An 18832-nucleotide genomic window follows, 5' to 3' on the forward strand; every position below is an offset into this window, starting at 1 on the left:
ACAGTTTTTCTATCTATATTTTGTGAGGCTCTCCATTATAATTTTTTTAAAATATTTATAATATATAAATTATATAGATATATATATTCATTTACAATAGGTTTTGCAAAGTTTAGTTTGCATAGTGTTGTGTTGTGAATTTGTATTAGTTTTTAGATAGGATTTTTTCTGTAAATAGAAAAGTTTTAAAATAGTTTTTCTTTCTATAGTGTTATAAGATGGTTTGGAATATTTTCTTCTTAGAAATTTTCTGTATTAGAATAGGAGAGTTTGCTCTGTTTCTATTTCCATAGTATTTGAAAGGTGAATTTTAAAGTATTACCTTTAGATAGAATTTTCTTTTCTGTACTAGTATAGATTACAAAGTGTCATTTTGTGTTGCTACTTTTTGCATTTGGATTTTATAATTGCATGTGATTTGCATTTTGCAGAATTTTCCTCACTTCTATTTTTTTGTCTTTAGAATAGTTTAGTTCAGTCTAGGTGTAGAATAGCTTAAGAGACTTTAGAATGGATTAATTGGGTGCATTTGATTCATTTGAGAAAAAATGTTTTTTTTTTTTCAAAGAATCGCAGGGGGGTAGTGTAACTAGTATTTGTTGATTAAGTCAGCAATAAAAGATTATGGATAAAGTAGATGGAAAGTTAAGTATAAGAGTGAGCTGGATTTAAGTCAGAGTGGAATCTGAAAAGGATGATGGGAAGAGAACTTTCCCATGGAGCCTTGGGAAAGGCAGCTGGACCAAGAAATCACTCTATGGCCCATCCTGAATAAGGAAGGTTGTTCAAGGACCTTGCTCTGTGAGTTGGAGAAAATTCGAAGAATTTATTTCTTGAAAACATCCTAGCAGACAAGAGTGGCTGCAGGTGATAGGAGAGAGCAGCAGCTGAGTGGTGTCTGTGGAAATTCTGACAGCCTGCATGCTATCTGAGCTAATCCAGTTTTAATCTATTACTGTTTTATAAAATTTGTAATGTATATTTAGAATAGAAAGATAGATAATTGGGGAAATTAGTGTAGATTAAGGAGGATTACCTTTGGTAATCAAGAAGTTGTCTTTTGTGATAAAGGATGGACATTATGGTTTATGTCCTGGCTATAATCTGTGCCTATGGGGTCTATAAGTCTCGTGTCTCTGTGTGCCTATGTGTTAACTGTTTAAAATATCTGGTGACATGGTTTAGAAGGGATGACATGAAGATGATGGTTATGCAAATGAAATTCCAACTAGATACACTCGAGCACTTAATAAACCTAAATATGACCCAAGGCTTTGCATAAGATATCAACAGAGTAAAAAGTAATGCGAAAAAACTTAAATAGACTAGATAAAGAGGAGGTAGCAAGAATAATTTCTTTGTGCCGACTTAGAGATATACCAGTGGTAAATCAAAATGAAGTCCATAAAGTGAAAAATACATAAGAGATTTCCCCTAGAAGACCTTGAGTCCATTAGGAAGAGAACACCACTTTTTAATGATGAACCTAATAGGGAGATTAAGGAGATGCATAGGGCAATTGATTTGTATAATCCAGACTTCAATGATTTTGCCCTACTGATGAAGGAGGTCTTGACTAAGAAAGAACAACCAAATTTATTCAGGAGACTAGAACAGATCCGTTATTGCAATCCTGGCCAGAGGATTTGAAGTTAGATACATCAAGAGAGAGTTTATGAGATGTTAGTAGAGGCAAGAGATGCAATTCTGGAGGTAATGGGAAGGTATACCAAAAGGCCCAATTCATGGTCAAAATTTGAGGCAATCAAATAGAAGGTCTCTGAAGCTCCTGCAGTTTTCCTGGAAAGGATAACTGAGGCAGCTGAAACTTTATTGGGAATGGATCCTGTGGAAGAGAACTCAATTGCACATATTAGGAGGGCCTTTGTTAAAAATGCTGTCCCAAAGATCAGGCAATTTTTTAAAAACAAATTACCCTGACTGGGAGGAATTAGAGTTGGATGATTGATGGAGAAAGGCCACATATTTGATTATAGACTCGGAGGAAAGGAATGATAAAAGTGATACTATTGTTGAGAACTTAAATTGAAGGAAGCTGAATCAAAGGCTAGAGAGTGAAATTAAAGAAATAAAAGCTGTGTCTGTTTAGATCTGTACAGCCAAGGTATACTAATAATACTTATGAATCAAATGAAAAGAGATCAGGCCCTAGGAGGTGTTTCCTGTGTGATCGCATTGGACACCTGTTCAGAGACTGCTGCTTTAGGAATCAGGTTAGGAGACAATTAAGTAATGGGTATAATAGAAACAATAACTGGAATAGTAATAATTATAATAATAATAATGGATGGAATGCAAATAACAACAATAATCAAACTAGGCATACCAAACAATGTCAAAATGCCAGTTGCCAGGGACAACAAGCACCTGATTTAAATACTATGCAGTCTTGGGTAAATGCTGGAGCAAGGCCTAAATATAGTGAGGTTGTAAAGGGTGACCAGAGTAAGAATACTGTTTTATAAAGGTTTGCCCAGGGAACACATGAGAATGAATCAAGGAATGAGTGTGATATAATTGCAAATGAGTTGAGGATAAATGAAAAAGGGAGTAATGAAAATAATATAGGTGGTAATACAAATGAATTAATTAAATCAAAGGAGGATATAGTTAGTGTAAATAATTGTACAGAGAAAGAACATTGTAATGTAAATTTAATAGAAAATCCCAATGAATGTATGATAAGAGAAATTACTGAAGAATATAACCTAAATAATAATAATGAAATTATAAATGGGAACAGTGATACTAAGATGGAGAATTTAAGGACCAATGAGAGTAATATAAAAGATGATGATGCAAAATACTGGGAAAGTCATGTAATTCATGCAGATGTTGACTTGGATGTACAGGAAATGACTGAGCTTTGTACTGATACTGATATTACTGTGTTTGCAACAATTCTTGAAACCTTCCAACCCCCAAATAGCACTGAACCCTATGTTTCGGTAACTATAGAGGATCAGATATATGATCTTTTGGTGGATACTGGAGCCAGTAAATCAGTTTTGCAAAGTCTTCCTAAAGATTGTAGAGCTGTTGGTACTATGGAAGTGATTGGAGCTACTGGAAAATGAGAGAGAGTAGCTAAATTACAACCTAAAATGATTACCCGTGGTCCATTAAGCATGGAACACGCATTTCTATGTATGCCTGGATGCCCAATGAACCTTCTCAGGAGGGACGAGCAATGATTCAATGTACTGACACTGGGGATATATCATTACAACTCCCAGAAGAATCCCTGAAATCCTTTCTATTGCTATTCTTAGATTTAATCAGTGCAGAGAATGAGTTGAATTCCATCTAACCTATTCCTGAGCATATACCAGAAGGTTTATGGGCAAAATCTTCCACAGATGTTGGCCTATTGAAATCAGCTGATCCAGTGATAGTGAGAACCAAGGAAGGCCCAGTTCCTTGTGTTCCTCAATCCTTTGAGTAAAGAAGCTATAGATGGAATAAGACCAATTATTGAGTCCCTAATTCAACAAGGGATCATAATATCATGTTTTTCAAATTATAATACTTCCATACTGCTAATAAAGAAACAAAAGCTCGATCAAGATGGCAAAGTTGTCTATAGATTCATACTGGATTTAAGAGCTGTAAATGAACATGTAATTAAGACTCATCCTGTAATACCAAGCCCTGCTACTATAATATCAACCATTCCAAGTCAAGCAAGATATTTCACCGTGATAGATTTATGTTCAACGTTTTTCGACAACAATTCACAAGGATTCTCAAAAGATCTTTGCTTTCACCTGGGACAGTGCCCAGTGGATGTTCACTCGTCTTCCACAGGGATTCTGTGACAACCTGAGCCAATTCTCTCAAATTTTGGACAGAGACCTTAAAACAATATCATTCAAGGTAAGTAAAATTGTACATTTTGTAGATGATATCTTCCTAGCATCTCCATCTACTAAAGTGTGTTTTAGAGATAGCAAGATTCTTTTGATTGAATTATATAAATGAGGACATAAAATCTCTAAAGCAAAACTTCACTGGGTTTTGCCACGGGTTGAATATCTTGGTTTTGTGTTGTTAGAAGGTTCCAGAAGTATCACTCAGAAAAGAATAGCTGACACCCATAACCTGAGTGCACCTAATACCAAGAAGCAACTCAGAGCTGTTCTTGGGACAACTGGTTTTTTAGATAATAGATACCTGCATATAGTGAAATTACTAAATGTTTAACAGATCTAACTAGGAATACAGAACCAGGAATCCCAGATTATACTAAACCTTTTCAATTATTTGTGCATGAGACCAAAAGTATTGCATCTGGTGTACTGACACAGACTTTAGGACAAAGTTATCATCCAATTGGATACTATAGTTGTCAGCTAGATCTAATTGCTGCAGGTACATTGTTTAAGGGGTGTAGCTGCTGGAGCTATGCTAGTTCAAAAGTCATCAGAATTAGTTTTGGGATGTCCATTGATGGAATTCTGTTCACATCAAATAGAAGCACTAATGAGGAAATTTCGTACTCAAGCATATTCAGACGAACGAATATCTAAGTATGAAATTATACTTCTAGGTAGTAAAAACATCAAGTTGAAAAGGTGTAGTGTATTAAATTCAGCTACTCTTCTTCCTGATTTGCAAAAGAACAGTGAACCATTACATGAATGCTTAGAAGTAGTAATTCTAGTGGATATGCCAAGGGCAGATTTAAAGGACACTCGGATCGAAAATCCAGATTTGGCTTTATTCACAGATGGATCTTTGTATTTATGTATTGGAATTAGATGTACAGGTGCTGCAGTCGTCACAGAATCTGAGACTGTGGTTTGGATTGTTACCTAGTAATCTTAGCGCTCAAACATCAGAGTTAATCGCTTTAAAGCAAGCATTTCTTCTGGCGGCTGGTAAAAGTGCAAACATTTACATAGACTCTCATTATGCTTTTTCTGTTTGTCATGTGATGGGAAAGATCTGGAAACAACGAGGTTTTATTACTACATCAGGAAAACCAATTGCTCATGCAGAAATAATAACTGAGCAGTTGGATGCTATCCAAAAGCCTAAACAGCTAGCCGTAATCCATTGAAGAAGTCATACTAACAGAAGAGATTCTCTTTCTAAAGGAAATCATAGAGCTGGTATAATGGCAAAATTTGCGGCTAGAAATGCTCCGGTGTATATTATGAAATTATTAATTATAGAATCTGGTGATCTAGAAAAAACGTATGTAGACTCAGAAATACAAAAATGGAAAGAGAAGTTTGGAGCTAGAAAAGAACATGGTATATGGTTAACAGATACAGGAAAGCTGTTTTTACCAAAAGACCTGTATACCTATGTGTGTCAAGCCATTCACACAAAAGGTCATTTTGGTAGTCAAGCTATAATCAACGCCATAAAGAGACAACGGGTTGCTCCTGTAATAAGTACTGTAGCAAATAAGATTTGTTCAACCTATTCTGTTTGCCAAAAATTCAATCAAGGAGCATTTAGACAGAAACGTTTAGGTGGTAGACCTTTAGCATATTGTCCATTTGAAAGTCTACAGATTGATTATATCAGCATGGCAAAAGCTGGAAGATATAAGTTTTGCTTGGTAATTGTTGACAGATTAACTAATTGGCCTGAAGCTTTTCCATCAAATACAAATACAGCTAGCTTTTGTAAAAATGGACTTGAATCCAGGACTTCAATCCCCCAAAATCCTTGCTCCACTTCCCCAGAATGCCCTCTAATCTCACTGAATTCTCACATGGGCCGAGAGAGAGATGGGGTATTTAAACCTGGTTGTGAATAGGCTCAGGCTCTTTTTGACTTCTGTTTTGGAGCAGATGCGTCTCTTTCATGATGTGAGGTTATCTTGTCTAGGCCTCTCTGGCCTAGGCATGTGCTCTCTTATTCTGTATTTTCTTTAATCCTTAACCTTTAATAAACCTCATAAAAATATAACACTCCTTGCAGAGAGAAACTAATTTCTACCTGACTCAGTCTCCCCTAAATTTTCATCTTTACAGTTGGCGACCTAATGGGAGAAAAGACTCAATTTTTTTTAAAGAAGGATAGCCTAGAGAATGATTTCTAAGCTGTGTTTCTCCAAGCCTTTTTAGCCTTTTGACTCATCTGACCACTCCGGCTCCCGGCCCTGCTTTCCTGCATTCCTGCCTGCAGCCCCCAATCCAGACCTGTTGCGTTTGCTGCCCACCTGGCCAACTGGCTGCTAAGTTTACCTGCCTGTTTCTCCTGCTGCTGATCCTGACCTATCTCCTTCCTCACCTGGTGCTCCGGCACCAGGCCCTGCGTGCCTGTCCCGATGCACCCCAGTGGTCTCTCTCCCATGTGGCCCAGCTGATCCCAGTCCAGCAAAAACTGGCCTCTGACCCAGACGGCTCATTGCCCCAGCCCCAGCCCCACAACCAAGGCTGCTGGTAGTAGATCCAGTTTCTTCAGGATCAAAAAACAGCTGGTAAAAAACAGGAGTATTGGCCATGTGGGCGATGGGGAGAGACAAGAGGGAAAGGAAAACGGATAATTTTCCCTTAGGCTAAGCCTCCACGTGGATGGGGGTATTGATCACGTGGGCGGATCATAGGAGGAGAGAGAGAAAAGGGAGAGGAGAAGAGACAGACTTTTCCAAATAGGAACTTAAAGCAATGGGCTATTTAAAAGGATACCTTTTGACTGTTCTGGTAATTTTATTGACTTCACTTGCATGTCAGGGAAAAAGATTCAACTTTAACTTTGAAGTTGCAAATGGGTGGCTAAGCGAATTGAGAGCCAGGCCTAAAGACAGGAGGTCCTGGGTTAAAATCTGGCCTGAGATACTCCCCAGCTGTGGGGCCCTGGATGGGTCCCTTAACCCCCATTGCTTAGCCCTTACCGCTCTGCCTTCGGACAATAGACATTTAAATGGATAAGAACCCAAGGAACTTCAAAGAGACTAAAGGTTATGATTTTTAAGGCATTTCAGACTCCAATGCTTTATAAAAATCTCTATATTTCTATTGCATTTTCCCGATTGCTTTTTTTTTAAGATATAACTTTGTGATTTTAAGTTCATATATTAATGGATCTAATATTATTGTTATACTGTTCATTTCAATGTACTGAGTTTTAAAATTCTGTTGCTTTTCCCCTATAACCATATATTGAAAAAATATCATTGTAATTAAGCCCATACAGGAAAAAAACAGCTTTTTTCTATTTTTGCCTTTGTAAATTGTCACATAGAGGACAGATGGACTTCTTCAGAACTGGTTACAATTGCTATAACAACCTTTGGAAAATTTACTGCGCTAAATATCTCAAATTGATTTTAAGGGTTTTTTTAAACATGATTTTTGGAATTTTTTTTAAACAATCTCTGGTCATTTTTGCCTGCCCCTACCACGAGGTAAGGCTCACCACAGTAGCTGAAGTGAAATACATTTTATAACCCCCAACCTTCCCGCATTTCTAAATATGTGAATGGAAGTTGAGGCAGTTAATCTCAGGGCATTTGTACCCCTAAAAAAGCCTCCAAAAAGAAGCATCTCTCATTTATACTCTTCAGCTCACTATTTTACTTCCACCAGAATGATATATATATTTCTTCATGATGTTATAAACCCAAGATGAGTTTTACTTTGTTTTAAAAATATGTTTAAATACCAAGGTTGAAAGATTTGCTATGATTGTAAAAAATTGTGACAAATATCCATCAATTCATAGATTTAAAAAAATGCTATACAGCAACTTATGTGGTTGTTTACTATTGTAATTAATTGGGCTATTGAGAATTTTGGGGATATTGATATCTACATATTTGTACTACTGTTCCTTAAAAATGAAAAATGTTACCTTGTTCAATTCATTTGCCTTCTACTCACAGTAGAATATGGCCAGATATTAAGAGGAAACGGATCTTAATTTTGGTGAGAAAGTCTTGCAGTCTATATTTCTTAGCTGACACAGTGTGTCAATGATTATAAGCTACATTCTTGAATTTTTAAAAACTCATATTTTTCTCGCATGTGCAATATACTTTTTCAGTTTTTTAAATTTTTTTTCTCTCCTTTTTATATTTCAAGCACATGTCACCAGCATTAAGATTTTCTTTAACCTTTTGATTTTGCAGTAATATAAGTTTAAGATACATTTGCTAATGCATGCCCAAAAGGCTAGAGACTATAAAAATGATACCACTAATTGTTTAAAAAAAAATTATGGGACTTTGCTTAATGATCCTGTCTGATTCCAGGACAAGATATACACAAAAGAGCCATTGCACAGGGCCAAAGAAAACCCAATCCAGGATGGACTGATGCACTTCTAGGCCAATACAAAGGTCTTGAACCTAGTGTGAAGATTTGAGGTTACTGTGTTTAACATGTTGTTACGACATAGGCTTTCCTTGTGTCCCCACTCACTCTGAAAATACAGACTAGTATCTCCGAAACCTTGGCTCTTACAATCTGGTCCCGTTTCTGCCTTTCATACTGTGGTACCTTTCTGTAGTCCTGGCTACTGACTGGGTAAAAAATGCATCATTGCTTAGATCATTTTGGTGGGCCCTGATTCAAGGACCTGTTATAGATTTATTTTTCCTTTACTTGGAATGTTTACACATAGACTTTGATAATCTATATTTTCATCTAGTATTTTTTTTTATTTCTATTTTTCTGATATCTTTTTAATTTCTCTTACCAATTGATTCATATACCTCATACCTCAGCCATGCATCCCTAAGTGATCCTGTATTTTGTTTTTTTTTTCTTTTTCAATCACCCTCTTAACCGGGGAATATAAAAAATATTATTATTTTTAATTGCAATGTTTAAAATTACTTTTGAGAAGAATTTTAGGTAAAGAAAGATGCTACCTCTCCAAATCTAGAAACTGAACTGTTGGAGAAGACACCATGAAGAAGCCTCCAGACCACAAGCTGCACAAAAATGAACTTTGGGTGTGGTTGATTGAACATTTATTTGTATGTATACTCTGATAAATAACCGATAAAAAATAAGGGTCAATACAGTTGGTTATTACACCTTTAGATGACAACCTTATTGATATGGACAAATGTTCATCAAGCATGCATTTTGCATTTTATACAAAAAGGCAAGGAAATCAACATATTAGAAGTGTATACAATTTCTATAAATTACAAACTAAAATGATAAAACTATCACTATAGTTTAGAATTTGCTAATTTTGTTAAATTTTCTTGTCACGTATGTAGATGTAGGGAAGTCATAGGGATTATAAATTCAAGTTGAGCAAAGTTTAAAACCATATATTTTATGATAAAGGGCCTTTTACTGAAGATGGCCAAGGCACTGATATTATACATTTGTTATAAAGAGAATTATACAAATTTTCTTTCTGATATTGAGTTAATTAATAAAGGTTTGATTCCATTTGTAAAAAAAAAATAGGATTGGTCAAATGGTAAAGGAGGTCCAAAATGTCACTGAAGAAAATAATTTCTTAAAAAGTAGAACTGGGCAAATAGAAGCTAATGACTTTGAGAGACATCAACAAATAATAAAACAAAATCAGAAGAATGAAGAAATAGATTAAAATAGGAAATATCTCATCGGTAAAATAACTGCTCTAGAAAATAGATTTGAGAGGCAATTTAAGAAGTATTAGACTAACTGAAATACTTTTTAAAAACTTAGACATATTCTTAAACAATAGGGCAAAACAAAAATTGAAAGTATCCACTCTGCACCTCCCATAATAAATCACAAAATCACAACTCCCAGGAACATTATAGCAAAATTCAAGATCTCTCAGACCAGAGAAAATATTGCAGCAGCCAGAGTGAAAAAATTCAAATATCATGGAGCCATAGTTGGCATTACATGGGTCTTAGCAGTTTCTATATCAAGGATCAGACTAATTTGAATATGATATTCTGGAAGGCAAAGAAGGTAGGGTTACAACCAACAATCATCTATCCAGCAAAACTGAGTATATTATTCCAGGAGGGAAAAAAATGGTCATTTAATAAAATTTCCTTTTTTTAATTAGACTGACCAGTACTTTGTCTATTCTTTTTGTTTTTTCAAAGTACCAGCTTCTAGTCTTATTTATTAAATCAATAGTTCTTTGACTTTCAATTTTATTAATTTCTCCTTTGATTTTTAGGATCTCTAATTTAGTCTTCATCTGAGAATTTTAATTTGTTCACTTTCTAGTTTTTTAATTTGCACGCCCAATTCATTGACCTCTGTCCTTCTTAATTTGTTAATATATGAACTCAAGGATATAACCTCCCCCCCCCCCCCACCCTGATTACTGCTTTGGCTGAATCCCACAGGTTTTGAAAGGATGTCTCATCATTGTCATTTTCTTCAATGATATTATTAATTGTTTCTATGATTTGTTCTTTAAATAACCGGTTCTGGAGAATCATATTATTTAATTTCCAATTAATTTTTGATTTACCTCTCCATGTACCCTTATTATTATTTTCATTGCATTGTGATCTGAGAAGATTGCAATTATTATTTCTTCTCTTTTGCACTTGTTTGCAATATTTTTATGCCCTAATACATGGTCAATTTTTGTGAATGTATCATGTGATGCTGAAAAGGTGTATTCCTTTTTGTCCCTATTTATTTTTCTGAACACATATACTAACTCTAATTTTTCTAAGATTTGATTCACTTCTCTTACCTCTTTCTTTTTAATTTTTTGGTTTGATTTATCTAGTTTGGATTCAGGAAGGTTCAGGTCACCCACTACTATAGTTTTTCTATCTATTTCATCCTTGAGCTCCACTAGTTTCTCCTTTAGAAATTTGGATGCTATGCCATTTGGTGCATACATGTTGAGTACTGATATTTCCTCATTGTCTATACTGCCTTTTATCAGGATGTAATTACTTTCCCTATCTCTTTTAACTAGATTTATTTTTACTTTGGCTTTGGCAGATATGATAATTGTGACTCCTGGCTTCTTTTTATCAGTTAATGCCCAATAAATTTGGCTCCATCCTCTTACTTTCACCCTAGGCTCATCTACCTTCCTCATGAGTGTTTCTTGTAGACACTATATGGTAGGGTTTTGAACTGTAAACCACTCTGCTATTTGCTTGCGTTTTATGGGTGAGTTCATTCTATTCACATTCAGAGTTATGATTACCAGCTGTGTATTTCCCAGCATTTTGATTTCTACTCCTAGTCCTGCCTTTTCTTCTTTCACTATTTCCTTCTATAACAATGTTTGTTTTTAACCAGTCCCCCTAGTTCCCATCCATATTTTACTTCCCTTTCTACCCCCTCCCTTCTTATCCCCCCCTTATTTTCTTTACAGTCTTTTTAAAACTACCCCCCACACACTCTCCCTCCCTTATACTGCTTCCCTGCCAACCAGCTCATTTGTTACCCTTCTACTTCCCTGTAGTGAGCAAATTTCTATTCTCTGCCCCAATGGATTGGATTGTTCTTCCCTCTCTGGGTCAATTTCAATGCACGTAAGAGTTGAGTATTTCCTATCTCCAACCTCTTTACCCTTCCAGTGTACTGATGTTCTCCCCCATCCCGTCATGAGCTTCATCAAGGCATATAAATATACTCCCTTTTCTTTTCCCATTTCTTTTAATATTAACCTCTTTCTTAGCTCTAGTTGTATATATACACATACACACGTATATGATTTATGCATACATATATCTCTATACCTATTTATGTCTTGTTATTTCATCCTATACAGTTTGTCACTATTCCCTCTAAGAGTAATTCTTCTAGCTGCCCAGGTGATAACAACAGTTTTTAAGAGTTACCAATGACCTCTTTTCTTATAGGGATACATATCATTTTAACTTACTGAGTCTCTCAAAAAATAAGGTTTTTGTTGTTGTTGTTGTTGTTGTTTTGTTTTGTTTTTCTTTTTTCCCTCTTTTTAATCACCTTTTGATGATTTTCTTGAGTTCTGTGCTTGGACATCAAAGTTTTTGTTCAGGTCTGGTCTTTTCTTTACAAATTCTTGGAATTCTTCAATTTTGTTGAATGACCATACTTTCCCCTATAAGAATATAGTCAGTTTTGCTGGGTAGTTGATTCTTGGTTGTAGACCTAGTTCCCTTGATTTCCAGAATATCATATTCTATGCGTTTCTGTCCTTCAGTGTGATGCAGCCAGATCCTGTGTTATCCTCACTGTGGTTCCATGGTATCTGAATGACTTCCTCTTGGCAGCTTGTAATACCTTTTCTTTGGTCTGATAGTTCTTGAATTTGGCTATAACATTCATGGGTGTTGTCAGTTGGGGATTAAGTACAAGAGCTGCTCTGTGGATGCTTTCAATCTCCACTTTTACCTCTTATTCTAGAATCGGGGCAGTTTTCTTGAATAATTTCCTATAGTATTATGTCCAGGCTTTTTCTTTTGTCATGGTCTTCTGGTAGACCAATAATTCTTTAATTGTCTCTCCTCGAACGATTTTCTAAATCTTCTGTTTTGCGAATGAAATGCTTCATATTTTCCTCATTTTTTTTGGTTTTGTTTTATAGTGTCCTGCTGCCTTGTGAGGTCACTTAATTCTAGTTGTTGTTTTCTGGTTCTTAAAGACTGGATTTCATCCCTGGCTTTTTGATCATCTTTCTCCTTCTGGTCTGATTTTCTTTGGAGTTTATATTTCATTCTCTTTACCTTATCTCTCATCTCCTTTGCCTCATCTTTCATCTCCTTTACCTCATTTTCAAGCTGGTTGATTTTGGCTTTCAAGACACTATTTTCTATTTCCAGATGACTTATCTTAGTTTCTAAGTTCTTTTCCCAATTGGTTTCAGCCTCTCTTAATTGTGTTTTGAATTTCATTTTGAGTTCTTTCAAAGCCTGTATCTAATTCCCTGGGATTTCTGCTTTATCGTTTGCTGATTCCTCTTCCTCTGTTCCATTTGCTCTTTGTTCGTTGCCTGTACAGAACCTATCTATTGTAATTTCTTTCTTCTTTTTCTGTTGTTTGCTTATATTTACACCTTCTTTTACTCCCCCATATTTATCTGTGTTCTTGGTCCTCTCATTTTTTTGGTTTTGGGGTTTCCTGTCAGTCTCCCCTTTTGGAGCTTTGTCAGGAGATCTCTCAGTGCAGTCTGTGGGGAAGGGGTGTTGGGCTTCCCTCTAAATACTTTTGATGGGATTAATTTCAGGTGGGTTGGGCTGGATGTGCTCTGAGGCCAAAACCTCCTGGAAGGCTGGAGCAATATGGAGGGTCTCCACCTCTGTGACCAGGTTGCCTTCTCTGCGCTCCCTTTCCAGCTCCTTCCTCACTGCCTGTGTTCAATGCTCTGAGCCTGGCACAGCCTTGACTATAAGGTACACCCTCCAGACAAGCGCCTTTGCCCAGCCAGAGGTTCCTGCTGCTGCTGGAGGCTTAGCACTCTTGTTTGGGGGAGACGGGGGGTCCTGGGACCTTCCTTCTGCCTTCCCCTTAGACCCTAGTATTCTCGAATTCTGGCTTTTGGGGGGAATAACTTATGGATTGAGTCCAGCAGGAGGGTTCCTTCTCTCTGTCTTGTTGTTAGTAGGGCTCCTTCTCTCTGCCTTGTTGTTAGTAGGGTTCCTTCTCTCTGTCTTGTTGTTAGGTTTGATTTTCAGTCCACTAGTAGCATTTAGCTTGTAATTGGTAAGGAATGGTATTCAGAGGTCTGAACTTTTGCTGCTTCTACTTCGCCATCTTGACTCTGCCCTCAGCCTCCAAATTTTTAAAGAAGAAATTAAATAAACTTCAGGAAGATATAGTAAAACTGTACTAATGGGGGACCTTTCCCCTCCAACAACTAATAAATCTAAACAAAATACTAAGAAGTAAAGGAAAAGAATGAAATTTAAGAAAAGTTAGATTTAATAGATCTCTGCTTAAAAGCAAATGGAGATAGAAAGGAGAATATCTTCTTTTCAGCAGTATGTGGCACCTAACCAAAAAAATGTATTATGGCATAAAAACTTCACAAACAAATGCAGAAAAAAATAAATGGATTCTTTTCAGATCATAATAAAATAAAAATTGTAATCAATAAGAGTCCGTGGAAAGACAAATTAAAAAAGAATTAGAAATTAAATAATTCTAAAAAAGGGATAGTTCAAAGAACAAGTTATAAAGACAATTGATAATTTCATTAGAGAGACTGACAACAAGGAAACAACATATCAATACAGTAAAAGCAGAATTTAGGGGAAATTTTCTATCTCTAAATGGATTACATTAATAAAATAAAGAGGAACAGATCAATAAATTGGGCATACAACTAAAAAAAAAATAGAAAAAGCACAAATTAAAGACTAATTTGGAAAGCCTACAAATTAAAGGAGAGTAATAAAAATTAAGGGAACCATAAACTACTAAATAAGACTAGAGGTAGGTTTTATTATTTTTTAATTACTGTATTGGTTAATTTGATTTAAAAAAGAAGAAAATCATATTAATAGTATCAAAAATTAAAAGGGTAAATTCACCAGCAATGAGGAAATTGAAGCAATAATTAGGAGCTATTTTACCCATTTATATAGCAATAAATATGACAATCTTGGGGAAATGGATATTTATGAAAATATAAGTTGCCCAGATTAATAAAAGAGGAAACAGAATATAGAAATTGAACAAATCATTAAGGAACTTCCTTAGGAAAAAAACCCCAAGGGCTAGATGGATTCAGAAGTGAATTTTATCAACACTTAAAGAACAATTAATCTCAATTCTATATCAAATATTTGGGGAAATAGGCAAAGGAGTCCTACCAATTTTTCTGACACAAATACAGCACAGATACCCAAGCACAGGAAGAGCAAAGACAGAGAAGGAATTTAAAGACCAATTTCCTTAATAAATATCAGTGCAAAAATTTTTAATAAAACACTAGCAAGGAGATTACAGCAATATAGCACAAGAATTATTCACTCTGACTGGGTGGTATTTACTGACCATATCAATAACCAAAGCTAACAAGAAGTCACATGATTATCTTAATAAATGCAAAAAAAAAAGCCTTTGAGAAAAATCAATACTTATTCCTATTAAGAATACCAGAAAGCAAAGGAATAAATGAGCCTTTCCTTAAAATAAGTAATATCTCTCTAAAACCATCAGCAAGTATATCATCTGTAGTGGGGATAAGTTAGAAACCCTTCCAGTAAGATCAGGGGTGAAACAAAGATGTCAATTATCACCATTACTTTTTAATATTGTTCTTGAATGATAGCTTTAGCAATAAGAGAAGAAAAAGAAATTGAAGATATTAAAGTAGGCAATGAGGAAAATAAACTATTACTCTATGCAGATGATATGATAGTATACTTAAAGAATCCTGGAGAATCAACTAAAAAAACTATATGAAATAACTAATATCTTTCACAAAATTGCAGAATATAAAGTAAACTCACATAAATTATCAGCATTTCCATATATTACCAACAAAGTCCAACAGCAAAAGAAAGACAAATTCTATTCAAAATAACTAAATAACATAAATTTCTTAGGAATCTACTTGCCTATTCAAACACAGGAATTACATGAACACAATTACAAAACACATTTCACACACAAAAGTCAGATCCAAGCAATTATAAAAATATTAATTGTTAATGGATAGGGTGAAGTAATAGAATAAAAATGACAATTCTACTAAAATAATTTACTTCTTTAGTGCCAGATCAATCAAACAAACAAAAAATTATTTTAGAGATTAGAAAACAACAAAATTTATCTGGAATAACAAAAAGTCATATAAAGGAATTAATGAAAAAAAAGTGAAGTAGGCTAGCAGTAACAGATCTCAAACTGTACCCTAAAGCAGTAATCATTAAAACAATCTGGTACTGGCTACGAAATAGAAGGATGGAACCATAAAATAGATTAGATATATAATATACAGGTGTAAATGACTACAGCAATCTAGTGTTTGATAAACCCAAAGATCCTATCTTTTGTGATAAGAACTCACTGTTTAATAAAAACTGCTGGGAAAACCAGAAAATAGTATGGCAGAAACTGGGTATAGATCAATATTTCATATTCTATACAAATATAAGGTCAAAATGACATAAAAGTTGATATCATAATTTAATGAGGGGAACATAGACTAGTTTACCTGTCAGATCTATGAAGAAGGAAAGACTTTTAAGACCAAACAAGAAATAGAGAAAATTACAAAATGTAAAATGAATAATTTTGATTATATGTTAAATTAAAAATGTTAGAAAAGAAACAACAAACCAGAAAAAATTTACAACAAATTTCTCTGATAAAGGTCACATTTCTCAAATATATATAGAACTGAGTCAATTTTATTAAAATGTAAGTCATTCCCCAAATGAAAGACAAGCAAATGATATGAAAAGGGAGTTTTCAGATGAAGAAATCAAAGCTATTAATAAACATAAGATATAAAAAACCAATCAAGGATATCCAGGGAAATAATGAAAAAAAAAAGGGGGAAGGAAGGTGGCCTAGCAGTAGCAGAACTCAAACTATAAAATAAAGGTCAATTTTGAACTAAGCCCAAAGGGCACTAAAAGACTGTCTGCCCTTTGATCCATTCATAGCACTGCTGGGTTTTACCCCAAAGAGATAATAAGGAAAAAGACTTGTACAAGAATACTCATAAGCTGCGCTCTTTGTGATAGCAAAAATAATTGGAAAAAGTGGGAATCCTCTCCAATTGGGGAATGGCTGAACAAAATTGTGGTATATGTTGGTGACAGAATACTATTGTGCCCAAAGGAATAATGAAATGGCGGAATTCCATGTGAACTGGAATAACCTCCAGGAATTGATACAGAGCAAAAGAAACAGAACCAGGAGAACATTGTACACAGAGACTGAAGCACTGTGGTAAAACTGAATGTAATGGACTTCTCTAGTAATAGCAATGCAATGGTCCAGAACAATTCTGAGAGATTTATGAACAATTCTGAGAGATTTATGAGAAAGAACACTAACTACAATCAAAGAAAGAACTGTGGGAGTAGAAACACAGAAGAAAAACAACTGCTTGAACACATGGGTTGATGGGGATATGATTGAGGATATAGACTCTAAATGATCACCCTAGTGCAAACATCAACAATATAGAAATAGGTTTTGATCAAGGTCACATGTAAAACCGAGTGGATTTGCAAAGTTGGCTATGCCAGGGGGTGGGGAGAGGAGAGGGAAAGAACACAACTCCTGTAACCAAGGAAAAATATTCTAAATTGATTAAATAAAATTTTCAACAACAACAAAAAAAATTAAAAAATAATCATAAGAAAAAATGTTCTATCATTCTTGATTGGAAAATGTAAAGTAAAACTCTGAGGTACCACCTCATACTTATCAAATTAGCCAATATGATAGTAAAGGAAAGTGATAAATGTTGGAGAGGACAGGCCAAAATTGGGTCACTAATGCCTTGGTGGAGTTGTGAACTGATCCAATCATTCTAGAGAGCAATTTGGAATGATGCCCCAAAGGGCTTAAATAAAACTGTACATTGCTCCAAAGGAAGGGCAAAATACAAGGCAATGACATTGAATACTGAACCATTAAAGAAGTACAAATAAAATTTATTTCATAAGTGCAAATTACATGAGAATACTGAAACATTTCAACAGGAAGAGGTGGTAAATTTTCTATCAAAGCAGACAAAAAGGAAAAGATGCTCTGTAGAAAACTATGTTGTTTCTTCAACATAAATGTGAAATCAAATCAGAGGCAAAATAGAATAGGAAAATCAAATGCTTACATGATGCATAATTTTGGATCATAGAGATCCCATAACCCAAAACAAAATGATTCTCTTACTAATAGTAAAAAGTAAGATCCTTTTTTGTTTCTTTAAAATAATTACAGAATACAGAATTACTGACTACAGGAAGCATAATGGAATAGAAATAGAACTGGATTTGAACAATACATAGGTTCAAATTCCAGTTTTGTTATTTCACTGCCTAAATGACTGTGTTTTAGTCTCCTTAATTCGTAAAATATATGGTTAGGACCAGATCGATGATAGCAAAAATTACTCTTAGCTCCAAATTTATTCTTACTTCTTTTAAATATGGCTTGGTCTCAGGCCAAGTTTGAAAAACTTCTGACATACAAGAAAAGAAACAAGTTTTAGTGTGAAAAACTTGTGTTTCAATCTCAACTCTTATACTCATTTACTGTGTGACTTTGAGTTAGTCCATTAATTTCTCTGGAACACAGGTTCCTTATCTATAAAATGAAGCTATAAATCTATATTTCTGTATGGGGAAAAGATGGCACTGGAGAAAGTCCTTTTCTAATACATTCTTGAAAGAAACTGAAACTTAGATTTATGAATAACATAGTAACATATCTATATTTAATATGATGATAATGATCTTAAAGAAGAGGTCAAAGGACTAGAAATTGGGAACAAAGAAAAAAGTGATGATATAAAGAAAAAGATCTTACTGGCCATTGTAATTTTTATAGAATCAATGCAAATATCACTTTTACTTCTGATTATTAAATGGATCTTTACTGCTTTAAATAGACTCTAATGATCTTACTTACCTGCCTTTATGCTTTTGCCAAAATTTATCAACTGCTGTTAAATCATAGGACTTCTTGTTTTTTCTCTTAGGTCTAGCACCAGCTGGAGAATTTTCTACTCCAGAAGATTCTTCCAAATTGACTCGATTTAAGTGAAAGTCCTGGAAAATAGTAATCTTGATTTAAAAACCTTACATGAATATGCAAACCACAATTTTTTAATTTCATTATTTTATCATCTTCCAGATAATACATTAATATTCTTATCTAGCATGTTTGAAGATTTTGGTATTTTAGACTGTTGACATTCTAACCTTTTGAGTTTTTAAATCATTTTTGACTTCCTTTCT

General features: G+C 34.6%; 1 protein-coding gene across 4 annotated transcripts in view; it reads right to left on the minus strand.

Annotated features, from left to right (window-relative positions):
- The window catches only part of SCFD1 (sec1 family domain containing 1), a 178648-nt gene that overhangs the window by 82410 nt on the left and 77406 nt on the right, over nucleotides 1-18832 (minus strand). For all 4 annotated transcript variants that reach the window (XM_056810436.1, XM_056810435.1, XM_056810439.1 and 1 more), the window contains exon 11: nucleotides 18504-18643. In XM_056810436.1, coding sequence (XP_056666414.1) covers nucleotides 18504-18643 — 140 coding nt within the window. The remainder of the gene's footprint in view (nucleotides 1-18503; nucleotides 18644-18832) is intronic.

The sequence above is a fragment of the Monodelphis domestica genome, chromosome 1 (genome assembly GCF_027887165.1).
Source record: "Monodelphis domestica isolate mMonDom1 chromosome 1, mMonDom1.pri, whole genome shotgun sequence".
Classification (NCBI taxonomy): domain Eukaryota; kingdom Metazoa; phylum Chordata; class Mammalia; order Didelphimorphia; family Didelphidae; genus Monodelphis; species Monodelphis domestica.